At 48.8% G+C, this 26794-nt stretch overlaps 1 protein-coding gene across 1 annotated transcript in view; it reads left to right on the forward strand.

Moving 5' to 3' along the window:
* Positions 1 to 26502, forward strand: part of NRDE2 (NRDE-2, necessary for RNA interference, domain containing) — a 46125-nt gene extending 19623 nt beyond the window's left edge. Inside the window, 12 exon segments of the mRNA XM_055304091.1 lie at positions 2287 to 2442; positions 8566 to 9016; positions 9784 to 10189; positions 11542 to 11675; positions 14664 to 14784; positions 17434 to 17609; positions 19236 to 19622; positions 20377 to 21314; positions 22354 to 22492; positions 25257 to 25328; positions 25632 to 25658; positions 25660 to 26502. Coding sequence (XP_055160066.1) covers positions 2287 to 2442; positions 8566 to 9016; positions 9784 to 10189; positions 11542 to 11675; positions 14664 to 14784; positions 17434 to 17609; positions 19236 to 19622; positions 20377 to 21314; positions 22354 to 22492; positions 25257 to 25328; positions 25632 to 25658; positions 25660 to 25758 — 3106 coding nt within the window. The 3' untranslated portion in view covers positions 25759 to 26502.
* Positions 26503 to 26794: the final 292 nt, after the last annotated feature.

The following is a 26794-nucleotide window of genomic DNA, read 5'->3' on the forward strand; positions in this document are numbered from 1 at the left end:
ATACTTTCTCTAGGAGGGGAAAATAAAGGAGTCCAGCAAAAAGGTTCTGAATTTGAGTTTCTGTAGGCAGGACTCACAGTATCTTGCTTGGTACCCTCTCAGCAGCTGGCACGGGGCCTGATGTGTAGTAGGCCCTCGGTACTTTTTTGTTGTGCGAGTGAATGAATAAATTTCTGATATTTTTGCTTCTCAGTATGTCTTTACAGCAAAATATATAGATCATTGTTTTTTTCTGAAAACTTTTAGTTGTCCTTTTTTTTTTTTTTTTAAACTGTTGAGGAAAATGAGTCTTTTAAAGGGTTTCCTGAACGCAGGGACTACTGTTAGAACTTAGAAGGTAGTTCTTTTCAGCCTGTGTTTAATCACATCAGAGGTGAGCTTTACTACCTCCTGATAGTTCCATGAGCCAGATGGCATTTTTAAGTTCATTGATATCTTTCAGAATGTCCCCATTAAGATCAGAATCAACTGTTCTTGTTCTTCTCTTTCACTTTCTTACTATGAACTTCTGTGGTCTCTTCCTGGGAAGATGACCTGGAGGAGTTGTTTCCATAGAGACGAGGATGAAGATTTTAGTGGTGAGAGCATTTCTGTGATGTGGGGAAAGTGGGTTCACGGGGGTTGGGGTGGGGTATAGTACATCACATAGAACTCTATTTTAGGTGATCCAGGGACGACTTCACCCTAGGGCTACAGCCGTTCATGGACCTTTGTCTCCAGGGTCAGCTCTTCACCTTCAGATAGAGGCAGAGCCTAGACCAGTCCTGCTTCCTGACCTCAGTACCCACTAGGGGAGGATCAGAAGCTTGTTTACTCCCCAGGGGTGGTCTGTTCCCCACGATCCCAGGAAACATTCTTTATGGAATGCTTCCCTCTCATTCCTTCCCTTTGTTGCCCCTTCCCAGTTTGTCAACAGAAAACCCTCCGCAGGTGTTCTGAAGGGGAACATGTGAAAAATCACCACGTATTTTAACGTGAGCTGCTGTCATTCAACAAATACTCATTGAAAGCTACTTTGTGTCCTTGAAATGCCAATCCTTTGTATCCTCAGCCAAGAATGATTTAAAAGCCTTTAGAATCTTTATTTCTATCTGGGTGGGGTCAAAAAGCAAATATGGAACAGTCAATGGCTCTTTTGACAACTTTGGCAGTTTCTTGTGTCAGCAGCATCACGAACTGATTTTCTTTAGAGGAGGGAAGATGTCAGATGCCAGAAAATCTTTCACTCCCTCTCATTTGACTCTTAGGGAAGTGGTTCCATTTGTATCTTAGCTGGTTTGGAGCTGAGGTTGGTTTGGTGGATTCGTCAGGGTGTGGTCTCACACAGGCTCTCTCTGGCCTCTGTGTAGGAGGAGGTCAGCTCACAGCAGAGGTCGCTGTGACAGTGAGGCTAGACCACGCCCGAATCCTGTCTGAGACCGCCCGTTCAGAACTGTGGCTGTGCTGTTGTCGTTAAGTTTTGAGTTGGAACAATCTGGGCACTTTTGAATGAGTCAGGCGAAAGCAAGGGCAACTCACTTTATTAATTTTTTTTTAAGAAAACTTGTTTATAAATATATTTGAAATTCTAGTTACAGCCATTTAATGGAGTGTTTAAAAAGAACACCTAGGGGGCACCTGGGTGGCTCAGTGGGTTGAGCATCCTGCTGTTAATTTCTGCTCAGGTCGTGATCTCAGGGTTCCCAGCCAGGATCGCGCTCATGGGGGAGTCTGCTGCTCCCCTTCTCCCCCTCAGCTCCTCCCCAAATGCTGTCTCTCTCTCTCTCTTTCTAACATACATAAGTAAATCTTTTAACAAAATAAATAAAAATAATACTTGTATTATGTTAATTTCTGCAATAAGGTGACCTCTTTTCTTAATGGAGTGCTGCTTAGCCTTGACAAATTTTGCTTTGTATTTTAAAGCTCTTTTCACTGCAGGAGTCCCCTTCATCTGTGGTATGTATACATTTTATGTACTCAGGTGTGTTTTTTCTTTTTAAAGATTTTATTCACTTGAGAGAGAGTAGAGCAGGGCTAGGGGTGGAGAGGCAGATGCAGAGGGAGAAGCAGATTCCCCGCTAAGCAGGGAGCCCAGTGCGGGGCTCTGATCCCAGGACCCCAAGATCATTGCCTGGGCCGAAGGCAGGTGTTTAACTGACTGAGCCGCCCAGGCACCCCCTAGTGCATTTGGTGTTATGTGGAGCATCACTGTTGAAATGTTTAATATCTCTGAAAAGGTGGGCTGTGTACCTAGAAGATTTCAAAGTGTGTCTCCCTGTTTGTTCTCCTTCCTGTGTCCCACAGTCGAGAAGATAATGCTGCTGCTGCTGCTATTGGGCATCGCTTGGTTTGGCTTGAGGACATTCAGGCTCTGAATGGAGGAGAAACCTTCAGAACAGATAAGAAGCCGGATCCTGCAAACTGGGAATATAAGTCTCTCTACAGAGGAGACATAGCAAGGTACCTGTCATGATGTCTCTTCTGCTTTCTGCTGGTGGGAGGTGACTTCTTTCTCCTCACTAAACCCTACGGCATGGTTGCTATCTGCTCCCTTCCTTTGTGGATCCTGGTGAGCATCCTCTGTTGCCGAGCTGTTGAGTCCTGTGTCTCATGTCACACTCTGAAATGAAAGCTCCAAACTGGAGATCAGGATCCAGGTCTGAGGAGTCTCATTTCTCCATGGGTGCCTGTAAGTGTGCCAGCAGAGAAATTTTTATTTTTATTTTTAATTTTTTTAAGATTTTACTTATTTATTCACAAGAGACAGAGAGAGAGAGAGAGAGGCAGAGACACAGGCAGAGGGAGAAGCAGGCTCCATGCAGGGAGCCTGATGTGGGACTCCATCCCAGTCCTCCAGGATCACGCCCTGAGCTGAAGGCAGATGCTCAACTGCTGAGCTACCCAGGCATCCCAGAGAAGGTTTTTAGTGACTGTTTGTTGAGTGAATAACCTAAAAATACCTTGAAATAATTGTGACAAACTATCTGGAAACCATTTGGTCTGATCTCGATGCCATTGTAAAAGTCACGAAAGCCTTTTATTTATCTATTCTCCCCAACTAAGCCATTTTGAAAGTGACATTAAGTGGTAATGACTTCTTCCAAAATGTTTCCGGCAACGTCACCAGATAATCAAAAAAGAGGCGATGGTATTCGCTTCAGTAATTAGTTTATTAAACTTTCCTCTAATCTGTCAATCAAAAGTATTTAAATACTTATTAAATCCCTTAGACACTGGGTCATTTGTAAGACACTGTTGGGAACACAAAGGGCAGAAATACACAATCTCTCTTCCCACACAGCTCGAAGATAATGAAAATTGAAGGTAGAGAATATTGGAATATAAAGCCAAGCAGAGACCATTATCATCATTCTTTATAGGCTAATTACTTTCTAAAATAAATTTCAGTTTCCATTACGTTGCCGCACCTTCAGATTTCAGTCGTTGTCATTCCTCGTGATAATACTCCTCCCCCTGTAGGCAGGTCCTGTAAGAATTCCTTTATGACGTGTTTATATCTGTTACTTTTCAGGGCGTATTTATATTTGCGTGCTCTCTCCTAAAGCCTCATGGCTGAGAGTAAATGACTATTCAGATGTATTCATACGTTTTTGAATATTTTAATACTCCTGAAAGCCTTGTTTGGTTCCCCATGCCAGTGAGGTACGGTGCCACAGATGAGATGGAACCCAAGAAAGTTGGAGGGTTCAGCAAACACTAATGGAGTCTGAAGTGTGTATTGTGAGCCCGTGCTAGTTCTTTCACTTACGTTAGCCTGTCTGGTCCTCCCCACTGCTCTGTGAGCAGGACAGCACTCATTTTTATGTACAAGGAAGGGAACCTCAGGGTAAGTAGCTTCTCAAGATCATGCTGCCAGGAAGCTGCTTTCTGGGGCGTCTATGTTTCTCTAACCTCAATTTTTTTTTAAAAAATTTTTTTTTTTTTACCGTCCACAAATAAAGTGAGTCTGGTTGGTAGGATGTTTTCTAGTTGGGAAACAGAGGACTCCGGTTCTTATTCTCACTTGGCCATTTGCTGATACTGTCATCCCACATAAGTCCCTAACCCTGCCTCTGTTTCTTCGTTTGTTAACTCCTGCTGTGCCTTACACACAGATAGCAGGCATCATCAATACGAATTAGAAGTTAGTTCACAAGGATAAAGGGTTATTATTTATCAATAGATAAAAGAGGAAAAATAGTTACAGTGACTGATCTTATAGCTCTGCTCATGGACAGCCCAGACCTCAGGAGGAAGATGAGGAGAGACGTTTATTAGTCTGACTTGTGAAAGGTACCATTGGAAGGGCTTGGGGCATTGCTGTGATTTCCCAGTAGGTTCCTAAAGCTGAGGTGAGGTAGGTCTTTCCCGGATCCATAGCTATACTGCTGTCAGTGTCAGATCTAGGAAAGTATTGATCCCATAGCACTGAGTTGGTCCGAGGACAGGGGGAGTATTTTGTCAAGTCATGGATTTTCACACTTTGTGAGGGGCGCTGAAAAACCAGGAGCGTTGAGAGGACTCGGCTAGCACCGTTGTGTGAGGACCGGATGGGGGCTTGTGGGTATTGGGCCTGTGTCTCTTCAGCTTCGCTGGACCATCTTTTGGAAGGTGGTTTGACAGTGTTCTTTGTAACTTGGAAAGGCAGAACCAGGATCAGTGAGTGGAAGTTCCAGAAAGTGAGATTTGACTCAGTATCAAAGCAAGTTTTCTTTTTCTTTTAAAGATTTTATTTATTTATTCATGAGAGACACGGGGGGTGGGGTAGGGCAGAGACACAGGCAGAGGGAGAAGCAGGCTCCACGCAGGGAGCCCCATGTGGGACTCGACCCCGGGACTTCAGGATCACGCCCTGGGCTGAAGGCAGGCACTAAACTGCTGAGCCACCCAGGGATCCCCCTCAAAGCAAGTTTTCTAATAGTGTGAGCATTCCGGCAGTGACCTGGCATGTGTTCGTGTATCATGGTGAAACAGAGCTTAGAGTTCGTGGGTAATAGTCACAATTATCTTTGGCAAGTTCTTTAGGGCTAATATACTAGCTTCAGTGAGGTTCAGCTCTGTTTTTTTCTCCATTCTTGGAAAAGATTGTTTCTTCAGCAATATACCAGATGAAAGAGTTGGCTTATGTTTAGGAGTCAAGTCTTATAAAATAATAATAGCTTTAACTTATCTTGTCCTTGCTATATGGCTAAGGACTTCAAGTGTATAAACTTTTTGATTGTCCCTGCTATTCTGTGTTGTGGGTATCATTATACCCATTTCACAGAGGAGGAAACAGGCACAGACAAGTTTTGTGTGTGTGTGTGTGTGTGTGTGTGTGTGTGTGTGTTTGGCGGGGGGGAGGGTGCGGTTTATTTTAAATAACTTGGTCAGGGTCAGCTAGTAAGTGATGGGGTTGGAATTTGGATCCAGGTAGATGGCTACCATGAGAGCATATGTGAATCGAAGTCCCTGAAGGAAAGGCACATTTATTATTGCCCAGTTCACTTGGGGGCTCAGAGCCGCTGAGTGGATTCAGGTCAGGTTTGTGTATGTACTCAAGTTAAATATGTTCTTTTCCCATACCCGATCCCTCTTGTTTTTTTTTTTTTTTTCCCCTCCTCCTTCCCCCTCCCTTTTCCTGTAGCTGAATTCATTTAAATTAAATATCCATATGCTGTCATTCACTGAACCTCCAAAGTGGGGCTCCCTCCTCCTGGAATTATTCAGGAAAGACCAGCTGACCATTTGATAAGGATATTACAGGAAAAGTGCCTTCATTGGGGGGAATACTGCATTAAATTACATCCTAGGTTCTGCCCAATTAAGATTCTATGATAAGTGGTAAATTAGAGAAAACCCAAATGTCCAACAATAGAGAAGTGTTATCTAGACTTATCCCTCCAATGGACTGATTCAAAACCAATAAAAATTGTATTTTCTAAAATGAATAGTATGGGTAAATGCACAAAAGTAGGCAGGAAAGCTCGAAGCTGTTGTATCAACTGTTTTTAAAAAGATGTATGTGGGGGATCCCTGGGTGGCTCAGTGGTTTAGCACCTGCCTTTGGCCCAGGGCGTAATTCCGGGGTCCTTGGATCAAGTCCCGCATCGGGCTCCCTGCGTGGAGCCTGCTTTTCCCTCTGCCTGTGTCTCTACCTCTCTCTCTTTGTGTCTCTCATGAATAAATAAATAAAATCTTTATTTTTATTTTTTTATTTTTATTTTTTTTAATAAATAAAATCTTAAAAAAAAACAAAAGATGTGGGTGAACACGTATAAATACATCGACACGTATCTGAAAGTAGGCACTTAATGATACAGATCAGTAAGACTTTCCTTTATCGTTTTCATCTGTTATAAAATGTAGCTGTTAAAAATCAGTTTTACAAAATGCACTTCTAAAGTCAGAAAACTCTGTAAACATTTTTTTTAAAGAGATTATGCGAATGTTGAAATACTGTTGATTTTTAGTGAAAATAAAATAGTAATTAAGGGGAGAACAAAACCAGTCCTACTTTCGGTGTGTTCCTTACAGAACGATGGGTGTGTTTAAGCTCTCGAAGCACTATTTTATCTCCTCAGCCCTCATTAAAGTTGTTTTGACTCCTAAATGGACCAAGGAGGACCTGGGGTGAGGGGATGGAGAGGAAGAGTTTGCGTGTGACGGGCCGGAAGGGCGGCTTCTCAGGCACCTTTTGACTGGGGAAGCAAAAGAGGTGCTGCGTCTGGAGGGGGGGGCATGGGGGGGGAGGTGAGGGCAGAACTTTCTGGAAAGATGACAGAAAGTGGTAGCTGCTCTGTCCTGCCCTTTCCCCCGATGACAGCATGATATCATGAAAAATCTAAAAAACAGCATAAGCTGAAAGAATTTTACAATGAACCCTCTTACTCCCACCCTCTACGTTCTGCCATTAATTTTTTTTTTTTTCTGCCGTTAATATTTTACTGCACCTGCCTCATCGCGTGTCTGGCTGTTCGTCCGTCCTTCAACCCGTCTTACTGTTTTGGTGCCAGTTATCAGAATACTGCCCACTGCATACTTCAGCAAGCCTGTCATCTGCTGGAGTTCCAGATATGTTTTTTTTTTTTTTCTTTTGACTTACAGCTGACCTACAATGTAACTTACACACAAATCTTCATTTGCGGAGTTTTGACACATGCATATGCCTGTATGATCCAGCCCTCTGTGAAAATACAGAACTTAACTGTGACCCCCTCCCCAGATTTCCCCCGGCTCTCTTCCATTCAGCCCACATCCCAGCTCCCCAGGGGCAGTGTGTGCTAATTTTTTTCCATCCTCAATTAGTGTTGTCTATCCTAGCATTCCACACAAATGGAATCACGTAGTACATGCTCTCTTAGGTCTGGCTTCCTTCAGTCAGTGTCATGTTTTTGAGATCCAGCCACGTTGTGGCATTTGTCAGTAGTTCGTTGCTCCTCACTGCTGGTCACATTCCGTTGTGTGGCCGTACCTCCGTTTATCCATTCTTCTGTGGATGAACACCTGGACTCTTTGTGGAATACGGCTGCTGAGAATATTTGTGCACGCATCTTTGTGTAGAAATGCAGTTTCCTTTGTCTTGGGTAAATGCCTAAAATAGAATTGCTGGGTCATGGGGTAAGTCTAAGTTTAGTTTTGTCAAGAAACTGCCAGGCCTTTCCCCAAAGTGACTACCAGTTTGCCTTCTCACTAACAGCGTGTGAGAATCCTAGTTACCTGGCCCATGATTCACTGGTGTTCAGTATTGTAGTATTGAATTTTTGCGTTCTGGCAGGTTGTGGCATATATATCTCTTGGTGGCTTTAATTTGCATTTCCCTCATTGTTAGTGTTGTTGAGCACCTCTGCATATGCTGATTGACCCTTCGTGTTGTCTTTTGTGAATTCCATCCGCATCCTTTGCCCATTTTTTAAATTGGTTGTTTGTCTAACAATCATACCAAAGAGTGCATGATTTCCCTTAGCCTTCATGCACATATTCAGTAGTTACGAGTTTGTGATTCTGGGGGCACCTGCACGCTCCATACAAGCCTTTTAGAACCCAGTCTCTCTTCCTTTAGAGTAGAAAACAGCCAAATGTAATTTTATTCAACACACTTGTTTCAGGATTAAAAATACAATCTTAGCCCTCTCCGTTTTCTTCTGAAGTGGGGACACAGGACCACATTGCGGAAAAGGGACCAGTCTAGGAGACAAATGACTCACTGTCTCCTGAGGCTCCAGTGTCCTCAGGAATAGCATAAAGGAGGGGGTGAGGATTCCCGCCTTGTCAGTTCCATGTGAGCATGACAGTGACATATGAGACAGTATTTTACAACACTCTAGGGGAAATAGAAATTACTAGATCTGGAAGACAAACCTGATCTTAAGTTCTTGAGGCATTAGCAAAGAAGTGTTTAGAGGAATAAGTCAAACACAGAAAAGGTTCCTTGCTAATTATCATATTTCTCTAAATGGAAACAGTTTGACGGTAAGGTGAATTTGAGTACGTGTGCAGTTCACTTGCATGATGAGCGCCCAGGCCTGCTGAGCTGAGCCATCACTCCCGTAGATCTAGCGCGCACACCCTACCTCGGTAACTTTTTTCTTTTTCAAATACAAGATACAAGAGGAAAGGAGACTCCTGCCTTGGCATTAACCCCAAGAAGCAGTGTATATCCTGGGAGGGGGCTTCCACGGAAAAGAAGCCTTCGCACAAGCACGTTGAGCGCTATTTTATGAAGAAGAGTGTGGTATTAATGAACATGGATGGAGTTGCCGTTGGCAGTAAAAACGAAGCTCCCTCATCTGAGCCAATCTCGTTTATCCCAGTGAAGGGCACGGATGAGGTGGTTCCTCCCGTTACAACCTGGTTGAACCCTCTGGGGATTTACGATCAGTCCACCACGCAGTGGTTACAAGGACAGGGTCCTTCAGAGCCAGAAACAAAGCAGCCAGACTCACAGACGGACAGAGAGAGCGCTCTACTCAAGGCCAAGGTGGAGGAGTTCAACAGGAGAGTCCGGGAGAACCCCCGGGACATTCAGCTCTGGATGGCGTTTGTTGCTTTTCAGGTAAGTAGCGCTGTTGCAGTTCTGGTACTTTGGAATGACTGTCCTTGTTTGGGGAGAACTGATGGGTTCTGCAGCAGTTTGGGGCCCCCGGGAGGACCCTGGCCCGGGACATTTGAAGACGATTAAACCGTAGGCCCTGCCCTGAGCTCGCTGCAAGCCCACTGAGGCAGTTGGCCATGTGAAGAATAAGTGCTTTCGGGTATAATTTCGGTGTGGGATGAGGGAGTGACATGCCTCTAGGGAATAAGAAAGGGCTTCTAGAAGAAGGTGACGTTTGAACAGAATCTGGGGAGAAGCAGTGTGCAGAATGCGCCTTCTCATCACGTGACCCAGCGGGAGCTCTGTGCTCCCTTTCTGAAACACTTGCCTTTGTCTTCGTCCTACTTAGTTTTTTTTTTTGAACCACTATATAGTGTTATACAGTTATGTTTTGCTCCACATTTGGCTGTTTTATGGGTAAAGTCAGCTCTTGAGAAGCAGTATTCCAGGAGCTGCATGCCGTCTATTGTTACATATGACCTCACGACCAAGCGCAGACAGGTGAATCAGGTGAAATACACACTCCGTGGTATCAGGTGATACAGACACTGAGGAACGGAGTTTTCACCCCGAAAAACGCTGTGATAAATAAGTGGTGATCAAGAAAGTCTGAATGATGATTGGTTTTGGGAGGCGATAGACATTGGGGCTTGTAAGGAGCTCTGTTGTGCTGGTGGAGTTTTGAGGCTCTCTTACTTCCACTTGAAAATTGATGTTTTTGTTTTGAGGACGAAGTCATGAAAAGCCCTGGCCTGTATGCCATCGAGGAGGGAGAGCAGGAGAAGCGGAAGCGGTCTCTGAAGCTGGTTCTGGAGAAGAAGCTGGCCATCCTGGAGCGGGCCATTGAGAGCAACCAGAGCAGCGTGGAGCTGAAGCTCGCCAAGCTGAAGCTCTGCACGGAGTTCTGGGAGCCCTCCACCCTGGTCAAAGAGTGGCAAAAACTGATATTCTTACATCCCAATGATACAGCCCTTTGGCAGAAGTACCTTTTATTTTGCCAGAGCCAGTTTAGCACCTTCACCGTGTCAAAGATCCACAGTCTTTATGGAAAATGCCTGAGCACCTTGTCTGCGGTGAAGGATGGCAGCATCTTATCGCACCCTGCCTTGCCGGGCACCGAAGAGGCGATGTTTGGTAAGAAGCTGAGGACCAGATCCATTTATATTCGGGTGCTTATCCTTTCTTTTGGCTCTAGTCAAAAATGAAGATTTGTTTCTGGTGTATTTTAGAAACGTCAGAACTGATAAAACAGATTTAAACAAAAAGCATCAGGATGCCTTTGGATTAGAACAGATTCTGTGTCCAACTTCTTGGGAGGGATGAGCGATGGGTATTAGAGCCAAAAAAGTTAGTGAAACCTCAGTGGTCTAGGAGTTCCAGGTTTTCTGCTTATTAACCGAGGAAACAGAGCCTAATTCTTGGCTGTTATGGCTGTCAGTGGCCTTCCCTATGGAGATACCTGCCTGCCCCTCTCACCTGCTCTCAGGTCTCCAGCAGTGGTGTTCATGGGGATGCCCTGATGGCTGCAGGTCAGCGCGCAGAGGCAGCTATCAATGTCATTACTCCTGAACACTTCTGGGGGGTCCTGAAGGAACCCGGAATACAAACTTTGTCCAGTAATGAGGTACAGAAGGCAGCAGGTGACACAGGAGCTGGAGGATGTCACTTGACCTACATCCTGGATTTGCCCTTCCCTGGTTCTCTTGGGACCCTGTGACCTCACATATTTCCTTAACCTGCCTGAGATCCCATTTCTCCCCCAGCAACGATGATATAATAGTTGCTTTATACGGTAACTGAGCACGTTCACGGAGATTGACACGTGAGTCTGGCTCGGTGCCTGGTGCACGGCAGGCATATATTTGATCAAAACCTTGATGTTTCTGTTAACTTCTAAGGAGTAAATGTTTTGCCCTAGAAATAAAAAGCATTTACCACACTAACATAGAGTCTCATATTTGATATCCTTTGTGGTATGCTCAAATGGGCAGTGCTACTTGGTAAATGGAATTGTACCACCGTTCAGACAAACCAGAATCATCAGAGAGGGAACCTTGATTTGTTGACAGTGGACTCGGAACAGAGGGTGAAAATTGCTGGTGAATCTACCATCTAGCGATCAGTTGATCACAGATCTTTGCTTTCTAATGAAAATCTTTGCTTTTCCTAGAATTTTTCTTGTAATAATGAGTTTTCAGTGTTTAATAACTGACCAACCTCTTACCTTGTTTTTATGTAATGTACATAGTTTTTATTAATATTTGTATTTCATGATGGTTTTGTGTGAAAATTGGAATAAAGGTACTTTGCAATTCTATAGTGAGTCCTTGTAATAAGGACACACGTCTTTACAGCCTTGAAATGATCACAGTAACTAATTTCGGAGAAAAAGATGTTTTTGTGTTGAAGTGCACGTTTCTAGAAGTTGTGTTCTTTGCCTTTGGTGATGTTAACCAGTATTCTCCCTCTTGCTGTCCCGTTCTCAGCGCTCTTTCTTCAGCACTGCCACTTCCTGCGGCAGGCCGGTCACTCAGAGAAGGCGGTCTCTCTGTTCCAGGCCATGGTGGACTTCACCTTCTTCAAACCAGACAGCGTGAAAGACCTGCCTACCAAGGGACAGGTGTGGGTTCTAGTTCTGTGACCTGTCTCTTCCCAATACCCCCCTCTCCTCCCTCCACCACTCCCCTCCCCCTCCTCCTTTCTCTTTCTCTTCTGGGGGCAGGTGTGGATGATGGGAGATGGTCTGGTAGTAGTTTTAAAATATATCCTCCTCTGTATCAGTCCTGCTAAGAAACTGTTGCTCATAATATTCTGATGATCCAAGGACAATTCCATAATGAAGGTAGTGAAAATTGGAGAGAGAAAAGATCCACTCCCCCCCAGTATAAAGACTCACTGCGTCCCCCTGTTTTCTTACTTATGGGCCTTATTTCAGTGCTAATTGTCCCCACCAGGAAACAGTTGTTATGCCTTTTAGAGCACATCTTACCATCTCCTGCCTCTCCACATTCTAAACTGGGTCTCAGGTCATCTTAGCATTTCCACAATGTAAGATCTTTGCGGGAGTTTCAGACAATAGCACTTGTTGGCACTCTGTCGACACCCATCCTAACCGGGGAGGTGATAATCATTTAGATGACAATTGAACACGGCCCATATTTGTGATGTAGAAGCAATAAAAAAAAATCTCATCACAGAGCTATCCATATAAGAAAGCCGCCTTTTCCCTTTTTCCTTGGAAGAAATCTCGGTTTCCTACTTTGTGATAGGGGTCGGGTGGAGGATGGATAGGGTATCTGAATTTATGGTGAACTTAGTCTTGAGAAGCTAAGATCTCCATCTTGTGGAATTTTCATGAATTGCCTTTAAAGACTATTTTTATCATTATTATATTTTTTTCTAGAGGAAATTGGGTTGAAGAGTATTGGTTAACATTAATATATTTGATTAGTAGTATAATAAGCCAGATAACAAAATTGTTTTAAGACATACTTTGCTATGTTAAGGATATGCTGTGCTGTGGAAGTGAATCTTAGCTGACTGCAGGGCCTTGGGAGTGTGGTTGTGGGGTCAGGATCAGAGCAGCCTTAGCCTTCATCCCCACCCTTTGCTGACCCTGCAGACTGTGTTTAGAACGAACAGTCACTGCTTGTGAGTATGAAGCCTCAGGAGCCGCTCCCCTAAAGTGTCAGCAGAGCCTGCTGCATGCTCTTGAGATTTTGCATACTAACAACACTTGTTTCAAAGCATTTACATCTTTGAATAAAGCTTTTTCTTTGAAGACATTCCATATTTTTATTTTTTATTTTATTTATTTATTTATTTTTTTTAAATTTTATTTATGATAGTCATACAGAGAGAGAGAGAGAGGCAGAGACACAGGCAGAGGGAGAAGCAGGCTCCATGCACCGGGAGCCTGACGTGGGATTCGATCCCGGGTCTCCAGGATCGCGCCCTGGGCCAAAGGCAGGCGCCAAACCGCTGCGCCACCCAGGGATCCCCAGACATTCCATATTTTTAAAACCAAGAAACATTGTTACAAGAAACAGTAGTAGAGCATAAAAGAAGCAGAGTCTGATCTGTGTTTCTACAGAATAAATAAATAGGTTATAATGATCACACTTAAAAAAAGAACAAAACAAAACAGCACTTCTTTTTCTTGAGTGTGCTTCTGTCCAGGAAGCTTAAGACCTGGGGAGAGGGAGTGTGGTCTCTGGCTCTCCTTTCCAAGCTACGGGGCCTGTGTCAGGACCATTGCCTGCCCCTGGGGCTGTCCTGGATGCAGCCCTCTTCTGGGTGTGCGTGGCACTTCCCCAGGTTCAAGCTGGACGTTCCTGTTGCTCCCAGCCCACAGCGTGTCATTGAAAACCTTGTCCTCTTCTAACGGTTTCTTACAAAAGCTTTCCTTAAGCAAGGACTTTAAAGTCCGTATTGTCAACTGATAACACGATTGCTTTCCTGTTCATTGCTGTGTTCACGTTCTCCATAGGATATTACTGATACTACTTTTTTTTTTTTTAAGGATTTTATTTAATTGACAGAGACATGCATAAGCACAGAGAACGGGAGGGAGAGGGAGAAGCAGACTCCCCACTGAGCAGGGACCCCCCCCCCCACCCCCCCGAGATCATGACCTGAGCCTTAGGCAGACAACTGACTGAGCCACCCGGGCATCCTGGGAATTACATACTGCACTGAACTAGTCACCGCACACAGCAGACTTAATGCCCCAATGTGTGAGAGCAGAGGTGTGATCACAGGGCCTGGCTTCAACATGCAGACCTTTTTATTCACTGGATGCCTGCCACATGGAGCTTGGTGCCAATAAGCATTTGTTGAATCTGTACTCTGTATTGGGCACTGTGTAGACGTCAGGAACATAGAGTTGAGATGTCATGCCCTACAGAGCTCCCACTCTGTCCTGTTGAAACTTTGAATCCCCTTGTCCTCAGAAGGTCTTGAGGGCAATATGATTTCAGGTACTAAGGGGCCCAGCGGCTTTAGGGGAACTGGGTGTGTCCCTGTCCCCAAGGGTCAGAACTGGGAAACCATTCCTCTCCTGCCTGGCTAGAGGCCCTTCTCGACCATGTCCAGTCTTTTCCTAACACACTCTCAGAAGTGGCAGCCCGTCACCTTTTGCCATATTCTGTTACACATCACGAGGTCCAGCCCACATTCAGGTGTGAATGCCACAAGGCAGGGGTACGGTCACAGTGGGGCTCTCTTGGAGGCTGCCTACCACACTAGGTCATTATTTTTCCTGTCTTAGGGTGTATCATATATACTGGAAAGACAAATGGCAAGCAAGATTTCAACCATGAGCCTCTCTCTCTCTCTTTTTTTTTTAAGATTTAATTTATTTCAGAGAGAGGTAGAATACAAAGCAGTAGGGGAGCAGCAGAGGGAGAGGGAGAAGTAGACTCCGCGCTGAGCAGGGAGCCTGATGTGGGGCTTGATCCCATGAACTGAAGGCAGACGCTTAACTGGCTGAGCCCCCCCAGGCACCCCCTGTGAGCCCCACTCCTGCTAGTCAGAGCATACTTTGCTCAGTGACTCAATAGGTTTGTACCTGTTAATCTAATAATGTTCGTATTTTCAACCTGCACAGGTGGACTTCTTTGAGCCCTTCTGGGACAGCGGGGAGCCCCGGGCCGGGGAGAAGAGCGCCCGAGGCTGGAGAGCATGGATGCACCAGCAGGAGCGAGGGGGCTGGGTGGTCATCGGTGCAGGTGAGGCACCTCTCAGGCAGGTTGTGTATGCCTCTGCCTATTTCTTGTGGAATGTGTTTTCACAGCTTTATGATTATTTGTTTATGTGTATAAGCTCTTCAGCAGTCCCTGAGAACACTGTAGAAACATCACAGTGTCAAAAATGCATTAAGTGGATGCATTGGGAGAGCAGACTGTCTCTCACCCTTAGGGTCTTTCAACTCCATCCTGTGGAGGGTTTGTTTCTTTCCAGAAGACATTTCATTTTCCTTGTACTTTTTTTTTTAAACTTAGTTCTTTTATTTATTAGTGTATCATTTTAAAGATTTTATGTATTTGCTTGAGAGAGAACCACACACATGAGCAGGGAGCCCGATGTGGGGCTCGATCCCAGGACCCAGAGATCACGACCTGAGCCCAAGGCAGAGGCTTAACTGACTAAACCACTCAGGCCCCTGTTCCTTGTTTATTTTAAAATACTTATAGATGCACAAGAAGTTGGAAAAAAGTACACTGGGAGGTTTAGTGTCCCCCACCAGTTCCCGCCCATGGCAGTGCCAGGATGCAGAAGCACAGTCCAGATATTGGCCCCAGCAGTGTGTGGCAAGCACATAGGTGCATGCATGTTTGGTACTGATGGGCTTTATCACATGTGCAGCTTCCTTTAACCATGTCCACGGTCACGTACAGAACCAGTCATCAGCACAGAGTTCCCCGATGCTGTCCCTTGTAGCCTTTATCCCTGCCATGCTCCCCTCTGAGGTCGTCACTATTATTATGTTGTCATGTTATTTCGCGTATGTTATATAAATGGAATTATGTGGCGTGTGACTTTTTAGAACAATTTCCTATTGTTATAAAAATATATACACAATTTACCGTTGAAAAAAACATTTTTTGAGCCCACAGTGCCGTGGCGTTGACTGCATGTACACTCTCGTACAAGTGTCTTAGCATCTGTCCGTCTCCTCAGCACTCACGTCCCCAGTGGGAACCCCGCACCCACTACGCAGCAGCTCCCCCTCCCTCCCTGCTCCTGAGGACCACCGTGGCACCTGCTGTCTCTATGGATTGATTATTTTAGGGACCCCAGAGAAGGGGAGCAGACAATTTTGTTGTGTGGTGACTAGCTTATTTCACTTAGTGCAATGTCTCCGTCCAACTGTTGTCGGACGCTGAGGTTGCCTCACCTTTTGGCAGTTGTGAGTGATGCTGCAGGGAGTGTAGTGTACAGGTACCCAGAGGTGAAAATGCTGGATCGTATGGTAGTTTTTTTGATTCTTTGAGGAAACCATTGTACTGTCCTCAGGGCTGCACCGTTTTATGTTCCCGCCATTGCTGCACAGGGGTTCCAGTCTCTTCACATCCTCACCAACATCTGTTTTCTCTCTAACTTCTTAATGATCAGTTGTTGTTTTTTTTCCATTTAGTGTCATTCCCCTGAAATCTGTGGGAATTGTTGCGTGCATCTGTCATTTGTTGCATCTATCTTGGGGAGTAGTTCGTGGTGTAGACGTACCGTGGTTTATTTTGCTGCTCACTGGCTGCAGGATGTTGGGAGTGTTCCCGGCATGTGGCTGTTACGAATAATGCTGCTGGGGTACAGGTGTTTGTGGGTACATGGGTTTTCATTTTTCTGGTGCCAGCACCCAAGAATACAGGTCCCAGGTCTTATAGAAAGTGTGTTTTGTTTTGTGCACATTTAATTTTATAAGAAATCGACCTCCTGTTTTCTAGGGTAGCTGTACCATTTTATATACCCTGTTTATTTGTAAATTTTTTTTTTTAAGATTTTATTTATTTATTCATGAGAGGCACAGAGAGAGAGAGGCAGAGACACAGGCAGAGGGAGAAGCAGGCCCCATGCAGGGAGCCTGACGTGGGACTCGATTCCAGGTCTCCAGGATCACGCCCTGGGCCGAAGGTGGCGCTAAACTCTGAGCCACTGGGGCTGCCTGTAAATTTTTTAAAAAGATTTTATTTATTCATGAGAGAGAGAGAGAGAGGCAGAGGCACAGGCAGAGGGAGAAGAAGGCTCCATGCAGGGAGCCTGACTCGATCCTGGGTCTCTAGGATCATGCCCTGGGCTGAAGGCAGCGCTAAACCACTGAGCCACCCGGGCTGCCCCTTATTTGTAAATATTGAACTTTACTGAAGACCCAAGACTTTTCTTCCATTCTGAACATGTCATGTAGCGTTCTAGAACTGTGTTGTCCAGGATTGGGAGGCATTAGCCACATGCAGCCTTTTTAATTAAATTAAGATGAAATAAAATTAAAGATTTAGTTCTGCTGCCAGCTGCATTTCAGGTGCCCAGTGAGTGACAGGTGGCTGATTGCCGTATTAGACACATAAGATACCTATTACGTTGTTGTCATAAAAGGTTCTATTGGACAGTGCTGCTCTAGGATATGTGTGTTCCCATGTTAATTGCTGTGATAGCATTAAAAATCATCTGATTTCATTAGTGATCTGCCAGGGGTTTTTGGGAACGTGATTCATGATCGGAGGGTCCCTCAATGCCTTTGAACCCCTGCATGTCCCAGAATGCTAGGCCTGTCTTACTCCTCTTGGCACTGCAGATGCCCACTCCAGACCAGCAGACCGATTGGGTGTCAGTGGCAGTTTTATTTGCTGGTGAGGTGAGCTAAAAGGTTTATTCTTGCCTAGATGATGAGGATGATGAACCAGAAGACGAGGACCAGGAAATAAGAGATAAGAGCCTGCCCAAGTGGCAGATCTGGCTTGCCGCCGAGCGGTCCCGAGACCAGAGGCACTGGCGGCCATGGCGCCCTGATAAGTCCAAGAAGCAAACTGAGGAAGACTGTGAGGACCCTGAGAGACAGGTAAGTGTCCCAGCCCGGGAGGGAGGGCAGCTGCGGGGTCCCTACCTTCTCCCACTTCCATGGGGTGCTTACCTGAAGGAAGTTTGTTGAGCTCTCAGAGCACCGGCCTGGCTTGGGGGATGTTTGCTCACTCCTGTTCTTGTCTGTGGAAATTTCATCGGCCACTGGTGATGTGGGAGCACAGGGGGACTTGACCGGCTGGTTTCTGTACCCAGGAGGAGGGTAGGCCCCTCTGGAGATTGTCTTCCAGTTTATTCAGAGAATTTTTCTCAAGGAAGCCTGAGGACTCAGGGTTTTAAAAACGTGGTATCCCTTGGGACGCCTGGGTGGCTCAGTGGTTTAGCGTCTGCCTGCTGCTCAGGGTGTGATCCTGGAGTCCTGGGATCAAGTCCCACATCGGGTTCCCTGCATGGAGCCTGCTTCTCCCTCTACCTGTGTCTCTGCCTCTCTGTGTTTCTCATGAATAAATAAATAAACTTTTTTTTTTTTTTAAGTGGTATCCCTGTCCGAGGTTATTTAGCTGTATGCACTTTCCCCACCAGGCTTGTGCGTCCTCAGAGATGGGGCAGATAGATTTGACCGGGGAGACGGGAGGAACTATTCAGGGAGGCCATCCTGGGACAGTTCGTACACGGCTAGTCTTGCTGGGGAAGGAACCTACATTACTGAGCACCTGTTGTGCATCACGCACTTCACTTATATTATCTTGTTTGCTGTCATTGAGTGACTTGGTCTGTGCTACTCCATGCCTGGTGGCCAGTGGCTCTGGACATTTGGCATTAGTTAAATAGAAGAGATTCTGTTTGGAGACCAGAAGGTTGTTTTTTTTTTTTTTTTTTTTTTTTTTTTAAGATTTTATTTCTTTATTCATGAGAGAGGGGTGGGGGCAGAGAGCCCGACGGACTCGATCCTGGATCTCCAGGATTACACCCTGGGCTGCAGGCAGTGCTAGACCGCTAAAAAAAAAAAAAAAAGATTGATTTATTTATTATTTTAGAGAAAGAAGAGGGGAGAGGGAGAGAGAATCCCAAGCAGACTCTGCCCTGAGCTTGGAGCCCAATACGGGGCTCGATCTCATGACCTTGAAATCATGATCTGAGCCAAAATCAAGAGTCTAATTGCCTCCTGTGGCACCCAGGTGCCCTCAAATGATAAAATTCTTATCTTCTATCTTAATAAAGAGTTTTAAGGGTTGTAACTTATCCAAGTAACTATGAAAGCAATTATGTGTGCTTTCAGAAGTGAGCATAATCCTAGATTTTCTGTGAGGCTCCTTTGGAAGGTTTTGGCTTAAGCCCTGTCTTCACAGTCTTCCCTCCTGAGAGTCTCTGGGAAGTGTGAGAATGGTGCCAGGTCCCCTCCAGCTCCTCTTTGGCCCCCCTCCTGCCGCCTCCCTCAGGCTCCCCTCTGGCTCCCCAGGGCCTTTCAAGGAAAAAAACCTCTGGCTTTTTTGCATCTTGCCGGGGAAACCTAGATCTTGTCTGTTTAAAGTTTTAAATTGGATAAAGTTGAATCGTTCACACATCATGTGAAAGGAGCCCTGGGGAAAGTCGAGAAGCCTTGTTGCTTGGCGAGGTAAACCACCCCAGCTTCCCAGAGGGTCACTCCACCTTGTCTGTGTCGCAGGTGCTGTTCGATGACATCTCGCCATCTCTGATCCAGCTCTCCAGCCCAGATCTTCGGTTTCAGCTGGTCGCAGCCTTTCTGCAGTTCCTGGGCGTGCCCTCTGACCTCAGCCCCCCAGCCTCCTGCCTCTACCTGGCCATGGATGAGAACAGCATCTTTGACAATGGGCTTTATGATGAAAAGCCGTTGACTTCTCTCAACCTTTCCTTTTCTGGCGTCAGCTGTGTGGGCCGCTCAGACCCACTGGGCTGCCGGCGCTGGACCCGGGGTCACAATCGAGAGGGCGAGGAGTTCATCCGCAACATCTTTCACCTTGTGATGCCTCTGTTTTCAGGCCAGGAGAGGTCTCAGCTCTGCTTCTCCTGGCTACGGTACGAGATGGCGAAGGTAACTCTGGCCCCCGCCAGTCCCATATGGGGGCTTCAGGAACAATCGAGGGCTCTTGGTGTTCCTCGGAGCACTGGGCCATGGCATCACTTTGTTCAGGGATCCCCAAAGTCCCAGGGTGTGGCTGCCCCTGCAGAGGGGCTGCAGAGGGGAGGAAAGCAGGGAGTATGCAGCTCATCAGTGGCTGGAGCTGTTCATGGTGGTCGCCTTTCTGTTTCCAGGTGTTTGGGGTTGTAGGAGCAGTTAGTGTGAAGAACCAAGCTTAGGCAGGGGTTGGAGGATCTCAGGGTTGATTAAAGTAGATAAAATAAGCTACTTACTTACCCTGCTCTTCGTGTCTGTCTTCCTGCTAGAAATTCCTCTGGGGTGGACTCTTCTGCCTCCTGCTGGCCACCAGTTAGCACTGACCCCTGACACCCTGAGTTCGGGGGCTCCAACTGCAGGTTGTGTACAGCATGTATTGTGAAAATAGCGTGCAATAAAATGTGGCCACCTTTCCCTGGAGAAGAATATTTGGAGCATATGAGCCTTGTTTATCGAGGTTTCGGATGGAAACCTGGACGGGGTTGTTTGGGGGCGCCGGTCACCTTGGTACAATCCAGATTTGTTGTCGAGCTCAGAGAGCCTCAGTGTTTAGCAAACGTGACGAAGGAAGGAAGTGTAGACACCTGTGTGGCTTTCTGAAGTTGATGGTCCAAAGGGATGGCTTTAAAAATCACAGAGCACTTGGGAATCCTTTTCTTTTTACTTCCAGGTCATCTGGTGTCTTCACACTAAAAACAAGAAAAGGTTGAAGTCACAAGGAAAGAACTGCAAAAAACTAGCCAAAAATCTCCTTAAGGAGCCAGAAAACCGCAACAATCTCTGCCTCTGGAAGCAGTATGCGCACCTGGAGTGGCTGCTGGGCAACACGGAGGAGGCCAGGAAGGTGTTTGACAGTGCACTCAGCGCGGCAGGGAGCAGGGAGCTGAGGGACTGGGAGGTGTGTGAGCTCAGCCTGCTGTATGCCGAGCTGGAGGTGGAGCTGTTGCCAGACCCGAGGGGGGCCTCTGCGGCCCGCGCCGTCCACGTGCTGACCAGACTGACCGAGAGCGGTCCCTACGGGCCCTACTCTGGGCCAGTCTTGGCCGTCCACATCCTGAAAGCTCGGAAGGCATACGAACACGCGCTGCAGGACTGTCTGGGGGGGAGCTGGGTCTGCAGTCCCGCCCCCACCGCCCCTGCAGGGCCCTGTCACCGCCTCATTAGCCTGGTGAGGTGCTTCATGCTCTTCCAGTACTTGACTGTGGGGATCGACGCTGCTGTGCGGGTATGCGAGCAGGTGTACGCAAAACTGAAGGGCTCCGCTTCCCCCGGTGGCTCCAGCCCCGAGGACGCAGGCAGCGCACAGAGCCCGAGCAGCGTTCTTGAGGCTGTCATGCTGATGCACACCAGCCTGCTCCGATTCCACATGAAGGTCAGCGTTTACCCTCTGGCTCCCCTGCGGCAGGCACTCTCGGAGGCCCTGCAGTTGTATCCGGGCAACCAGGTTCTTTGGAGGTCCTATGTGCAGATTCAGAGTAAGTCCCACACAGCCAGTAAGACCAGAAGATTCTTCGATGCCATTACCAGGTCTACCAAGCCCTTGGAGCCTTGGTTGTTTGCGATTGAAGCCGAGAAGATGAGGAAGACGTTGGTGGAAAGTGTTCAGAGGTTAGTACACACATCTTGTCTGTGTGTCCACAGACCCGCTGCCCTGTGAGGCCTCCGGGACCCAGGAGGGAATACAGGTCAGCGCCTGTTGTGGGTGTCCAGGTAACCGAGGATGACACAACGAGGGAGGACCAAGCTTTGCAGGTGGCAGCGGCTTTCATTAGGGGCTTCCATGCCGTCTCCCTAGGCTGCAGGGATGGCCCGTTTGGGTTCCTGCACATTGCTTATGATGCATGGGTGTTGCCGGTCAGGCGTGCAGCTGTCTGAGGAGCTGTGGCAAAAGCGTAATGGGCGAGACCTGGGCTCCAGCGTAGGACCCTGGATTCGATCCAGATTCAGACCTTCCACTCCTCGGCTGTGTGGCCCGGGGCAGGTCACATCAGGTCTAGTAGGTTCCCTTCCGTAATGTGGGAAGAATAGCTGAGCAGCCCTGGAGGGGCCAGCGAGGGAAGTGCTAAGCACAGAGGGGTGTGAACTCACTGCTGGCCTCTCATCGTTACTAAGGACGACGGCGACGGCATCACGTCCTCCGGGTCCCTCTTGACAGTGTGTGACCACAGGTTGAGCGGCAGTCCCGGGAGTGCGGTAGCCGTGGCTATGCTCACCTGGTATCTGCTGACTACTCAGAGTTGCCTCTGAAGAGTGTTTCACTTTGTTTTTCTCTTTTTTTTTTTTTTTTTTAATTTCTCCTGTTGGGGCTTTACTCACTCTACTTTCCCTAAACTGAAAGGACTTTCCTTCCCATCAAGTAGGCTCTGCATTCTGTTGAGTAAAGGTGAGGCAGAGAAGCAGGGAGATGCTGCGTGAGTTCTGGGCTGACTCTGCTGGGGGACATGAAGCCTGGGCGCCGCCTTCCTCTGGCCTGGAGGGGCCATGTCGTGTCTGTACCCTGAGCGCCCCCAGACCTGCGGGCGGCACCGTGCCTGACCCAGCGATCCTGCTGGAGTTCACGTTTGCTGTCACTGACGCACCTGTTCCTCTGATGGTGCTGGGTAGGGCGAGAACCTGGCTCGGGGTCACGGGAGCCTTTGTCTTGCAGGGTGGATGGCAGAGATGTCCACACCACGATTCCCGAGACCGGCCTGACGCATCGGATCAAAGCCCTGTTTGAAAATGCCTTGCGGAGTGACAGCGGCAGCCAGTGCCCCTTATTGTGGAGAATGTATTTGAATTTCTTGGTAAGAAAATGTTTCATGTTCTTGTTTTTCCGCAGAGCCCTGCCGCTTCCTCACCAGTGAGAACGTCTGGTGTCCAGTAGCCACATCCCAGGAAGGCTGGCAGGGGCTCCCTCTTGCCCCCTCCCCTCCTCAGCCTTGCTTAGTCCGTCTGGGAGCCGTGGTGGCGTCCCGCCGTGTCTCTGGGACTTGGGAAGGGGGCGCAGGTCGCATCTGTCCTCGAGGCTCTGGTCGAGGGACAGGCGTGACCACTGGGCTGTTTGATGCAGCAGAGCTTCCTGTGTCTCGGAGTTGACGTCCTCGAGTCAGCAGCCTGGAGATGGCCCGAGAGCGCTCGGTGGGTGGGGAACTTCATTCTCTGCCACGTGTTCCTAAGAATTCCTGGGCCTCGATTCCGTTCTGTCTTTAGTCAAGACCCACCCCAGGATGTAGCTTGGACAGTGGGCCTCCCCAGGGCAGCTTTGCTCTCACTTAAAAGCACGGTAGTGATTGAATGTGGGAAGGTGCTGTTTAACTCTGTGAAGGTGCGTGTGGAGGCCGCGTTTGGTTAAGGACCTGGCGTTGGGACGGGTCATGTTTCTTGTGATACGTCCAGTGCCGAAGTGCATGGTTTTGCAGGGACATCGTCTCCTGGCTTGCTTGCGTGTTTCACCCGAAGGCTGCGGAATCACACCCAAGTGACCCTAATCAGTGTTGTACTTCGCAGACGCCAGGACTGACCTTCCTTATCTCTTACGTTCCCAGCGGATAAAGTCTCAAGGCAAAGTATTTGAACTTTTCCAATTGACATATGACCGAGTTCAGGTGTAGAGATGCAGAGAAAGTACAGTAGGGGTCAGGAGAGGTCAGAATCCACGTTGGCGTGGCTCCCCGAGCTCTGAAAGGCCCAAGTGGCCGGGAGGACATGGCATCTCAGCAGCGTGTGTTTTTAACATTTATTCATTCATCAGACCCAAAAGCTCAGATTTTATGTTTTGGTGCCTGTGTGTGAAATGAAACTTTCAGAAGCACAGATGCTGGGGCAGTTGTCATGGCGCATTCGTGGCTGCTGCCTGTTGCTGGTCGGGGGCGGCGGTCGGGAGCTCCTGTGCTGGGGCCGCTCGGCCGAAGGAGTGCGCGAGTCTTTGTAAGCACGTGATACCCTGCGATGTAAACCGGGAAGGCCGGCGCCTTTGCCAGTTTAACTTCTGTCGTCGTCGGTAGGGATGAGCAGAGACAGACTTACCGTGTTCTTACAAGGACTCTCCCGTGAGCCAGGTTTGGTTGGATTGTGGACAGAAAAATTCTTGTTGACTTGGCAAAAAAAGACTGGGGCCCTCAAGAAATTTCTGTCTTTCTGGAAAGGTTAGTGTAGGACCAGGGACGAATTAGTGCGTGACTTCTTGCGGCTCCTGGGTTGGCTCCTGAGGCACTGATAACCCGGTGGAGAAATCCAGCTTGGGCCAGAGGGCTTGGTGAGGAGAGGACCGGAGGGAGCCGGCCCTGTGGCGGAGAGCGGGTGGTGTGTGCATGTGTGTGCGCCGTCTCGTGTGCATGTGCGCCTTTCCGTGTGTGTGCGCCTTCCTGTGTGCGCGGGTACGCATTTGCAGGTCTACACACACGCAAGTGTATTTACTCACTTGCTTTTCCCTGCAAAAATGATGGAAGGAAGTGCAGCTGCATTTGGGAGAAGAAAGGATTAGACACTGAGCACCGCCTGCTAAGTTGGGAACTGCGCTTGAAACCCGTCGTGGGGGCGCTGTCAAGGGTGCCATTCCCTCTGCATGTCACCTGTCAGCCACACCTTTTTGTTGTTGTTTTGGCTAGTATTGCAGTTCTTCTCTCTCTTTTTTTTTTTTTTTAAAGATTTTATTTATTTATTCATGATAGAGAGAGAGAGAGGCAGAGACACAGGCAGAGGGAGAAGCAGGCTCCATGCACCGGGAGCCCGATGTGGGATTCGATCCCGGGTCTCCAGGATCGCGCCCTGGGCCAAAGGCAGGCGCCAAACCGTTGTGCCACCCAGGGATCCCACGCTGAGATATTTTGGTGCATGAAGGAAGGACAACTCCACTCACTGGGGAGGCCCGGCCTCGAAAGGGCCGAGGGGGCACAGTGGTGCCCTGGGCTCCGCAGCAAGCTCCGGGGGTGGTGACAGCCTGTGCTCACAGGTGCTGGCCGTTTCTGGGCATCAGCCTGGAGGAACCGGGAAGGTGGGGCGGCCATCCTTGGTGGCCGGAGTGCCCGAGCCCCAGGCTCTCTAGGTGCTGTCCCTGGTTCCGGGAGGGCCACCAGCAGCCCTCCACTGTCCTCGATGCCGTGTGCCGGCCACCGGGCGGGTAGAGCCAGTGGCCACTAGTGGGCTGTCCCCGTGGGAATGCACCTGGGGAGGCGGGGGCCAGGAGAAGCCTTGAGCAAATGCAGGTGCTTGCTGACCCGGGGACGGCTCTGCCGGGATGGGGTTCCCTGGAGGAGCCACGGGGGACGGGGTCTCATTCCTCTGAGATCTCATCAAATGGTCCCCATGTTGCATCAAGGCCTGAGCCTCCTGTGACACCCAAGGCCTGCTGGCCCGGGGAGGGAGGAGGTGAACCCAGAGGTCACGGGCCCCGCCTGCTCCCACCCAATGGCGCAGGGTCTCAGGCCCGGGGCCGCCATGACGGTGCCACCCCTCCGCGGGCTGGCTGGGTGCCGTGAGCCCCCTGTGGGTCCGTGCGGGGCACCCAGAGTGGTTTCCATAGCCTTAGCGTCTGCTCCAGTGAACCTTCAAATTCCTCCCCTGCCTCAGGTTTCCTCAGGAAACAGAGAGAGGAGCAAAGGCGTGTTCTACAAAGCCCTGCAGAGTTGTCCTTGGGCTAAGGTGAGTCCCCGAGACCACGAGGTCTGCACACATCCACCGTCCGCATCACTGGGGACGGCACCCCCAGACCTGCTAGGGAAGCCTTGCCCTGCACGGGGCCAGTGTCTCCTGGGGCTGCCATCATCTGCCCAGAGTTTGGGTGCTCCTGGCGTAGGGGTCCCTGGGCCACTGGGGAACCAGGCGGCCTCGCTCCTGAGTCGTGTCTTCCTGGCAGCGTGTGCCGTGTGTGGTGCTGCCGAGGGGGACGGGGCGGGGGACGGGGCGGGGGACAGCGCGTGGACAGTGCAGGCCTCCTTGTCCTAGGTACTGTACCTGGACGCCGTGCAGCACTTTCCCTGAGGAGATGCAGGAGATCCTGGACCTGATGACAGAGAAGGAGCTCCGGGTGCGCCTGCCCATGGAGGAGCTCGAGCTCCTGCTCGAGGACTAGAGCCCAGGCAGGAGGGCGCCGACATGGACCATGGGCCTGAGTGTGCTTACAAGACCTCTGCCTTTGAAGTTTCTGATCTTAGTGTTTGTACCTAGGCTATCCGTGTCTTACCTCTTGCACATTTTGGGATGTGCAGACAACCTAGAAGCTTCTGTTTGCATATTATATATGTGACCACGTGGACGTGTAGGTGAGAACCATGCCCAGTGATACTGAATGTCCCGTGGTGGGCCTGTTGGTCCCACCCTTCCTCCGCCCAGCCAGTGTGCCCTGTGGGTTGGCATCCTTGGTGGTCCTGCCGGGGTCTCTGGGCCTTGTGGTGATGACAGGGAAGCTCTGGTTACTCAACCCTAGAACCGGTCCCCAGGCTGGTGAGGAGAGCAGACTGCCCATCTCCTCGGACCAGAGCAGAGGCTTGGGTGCTCTGGCCTATACCCAGCGTACCCCTAAGCCCCCCTTCCTGCCACTGCCCAGCTGCAGACCAGCAGTGTCTAGGTGCCTGTTAGGGAAGCAGCCTCGCAGGTGCACCTCAGCCCAGCTGCCAGTCTACAGGTGACCAGGAGCCCTGAGGGCTCGGGTGCACCCATGTGTGGCAAGCCCTGCCCAAGGGAAGGGCCCTGCTGCAGAGGAGCGGACGGCCGCGTGAGGAGAGTACAGACCCAGCCCTGCCTGAGATGGGCCACGTCCCTGATTCTGAGGGCTGTGAATGGAATGAAATGTAAATACCCACGTTCAGACCGCTTTCTTCTGAAAAGGACCTGCCTTGCAGTTATTAGCTCTTAAAGCAGTTTCCTACCAGTTAATTATTCTGAGGTCCTGCTCTAAAAAAACAAACAAAAAAAAAACCCTAAAAGCCATGATGTCTGTAATTGCTGAAGTTGCATTTCTTTGGCATCCCATCCAGAAAAGCCAGTGTGTGGCTAGAGAGGGATGGACCCTGGGGAGACGGGCGGCCTGAGTGGCCATTTGCCTCGGCTGCCCCACCTCCTTCCCAGCTTGCACATGGAAGTGCCTAGAACAGAGAGAAGTGTGGCAG

This window comes from Nyctereutes procyonoides, unplaced genomic scaffold (assembly GCF_905146905.1).
Source record: "Nyctereutes procyonoides isolate TBG_1078 unplaced genomic scaffold, NYPRO_anot_genome, whole genome shotgun sequence".
In the NCBI taxonomy this organism is placed as follows: Eukaryota; Metazoa; Chordata; class Mammalia; order Carnivora; family Canidae; genus Nyctereutes; species Nyctereutes procyonoides.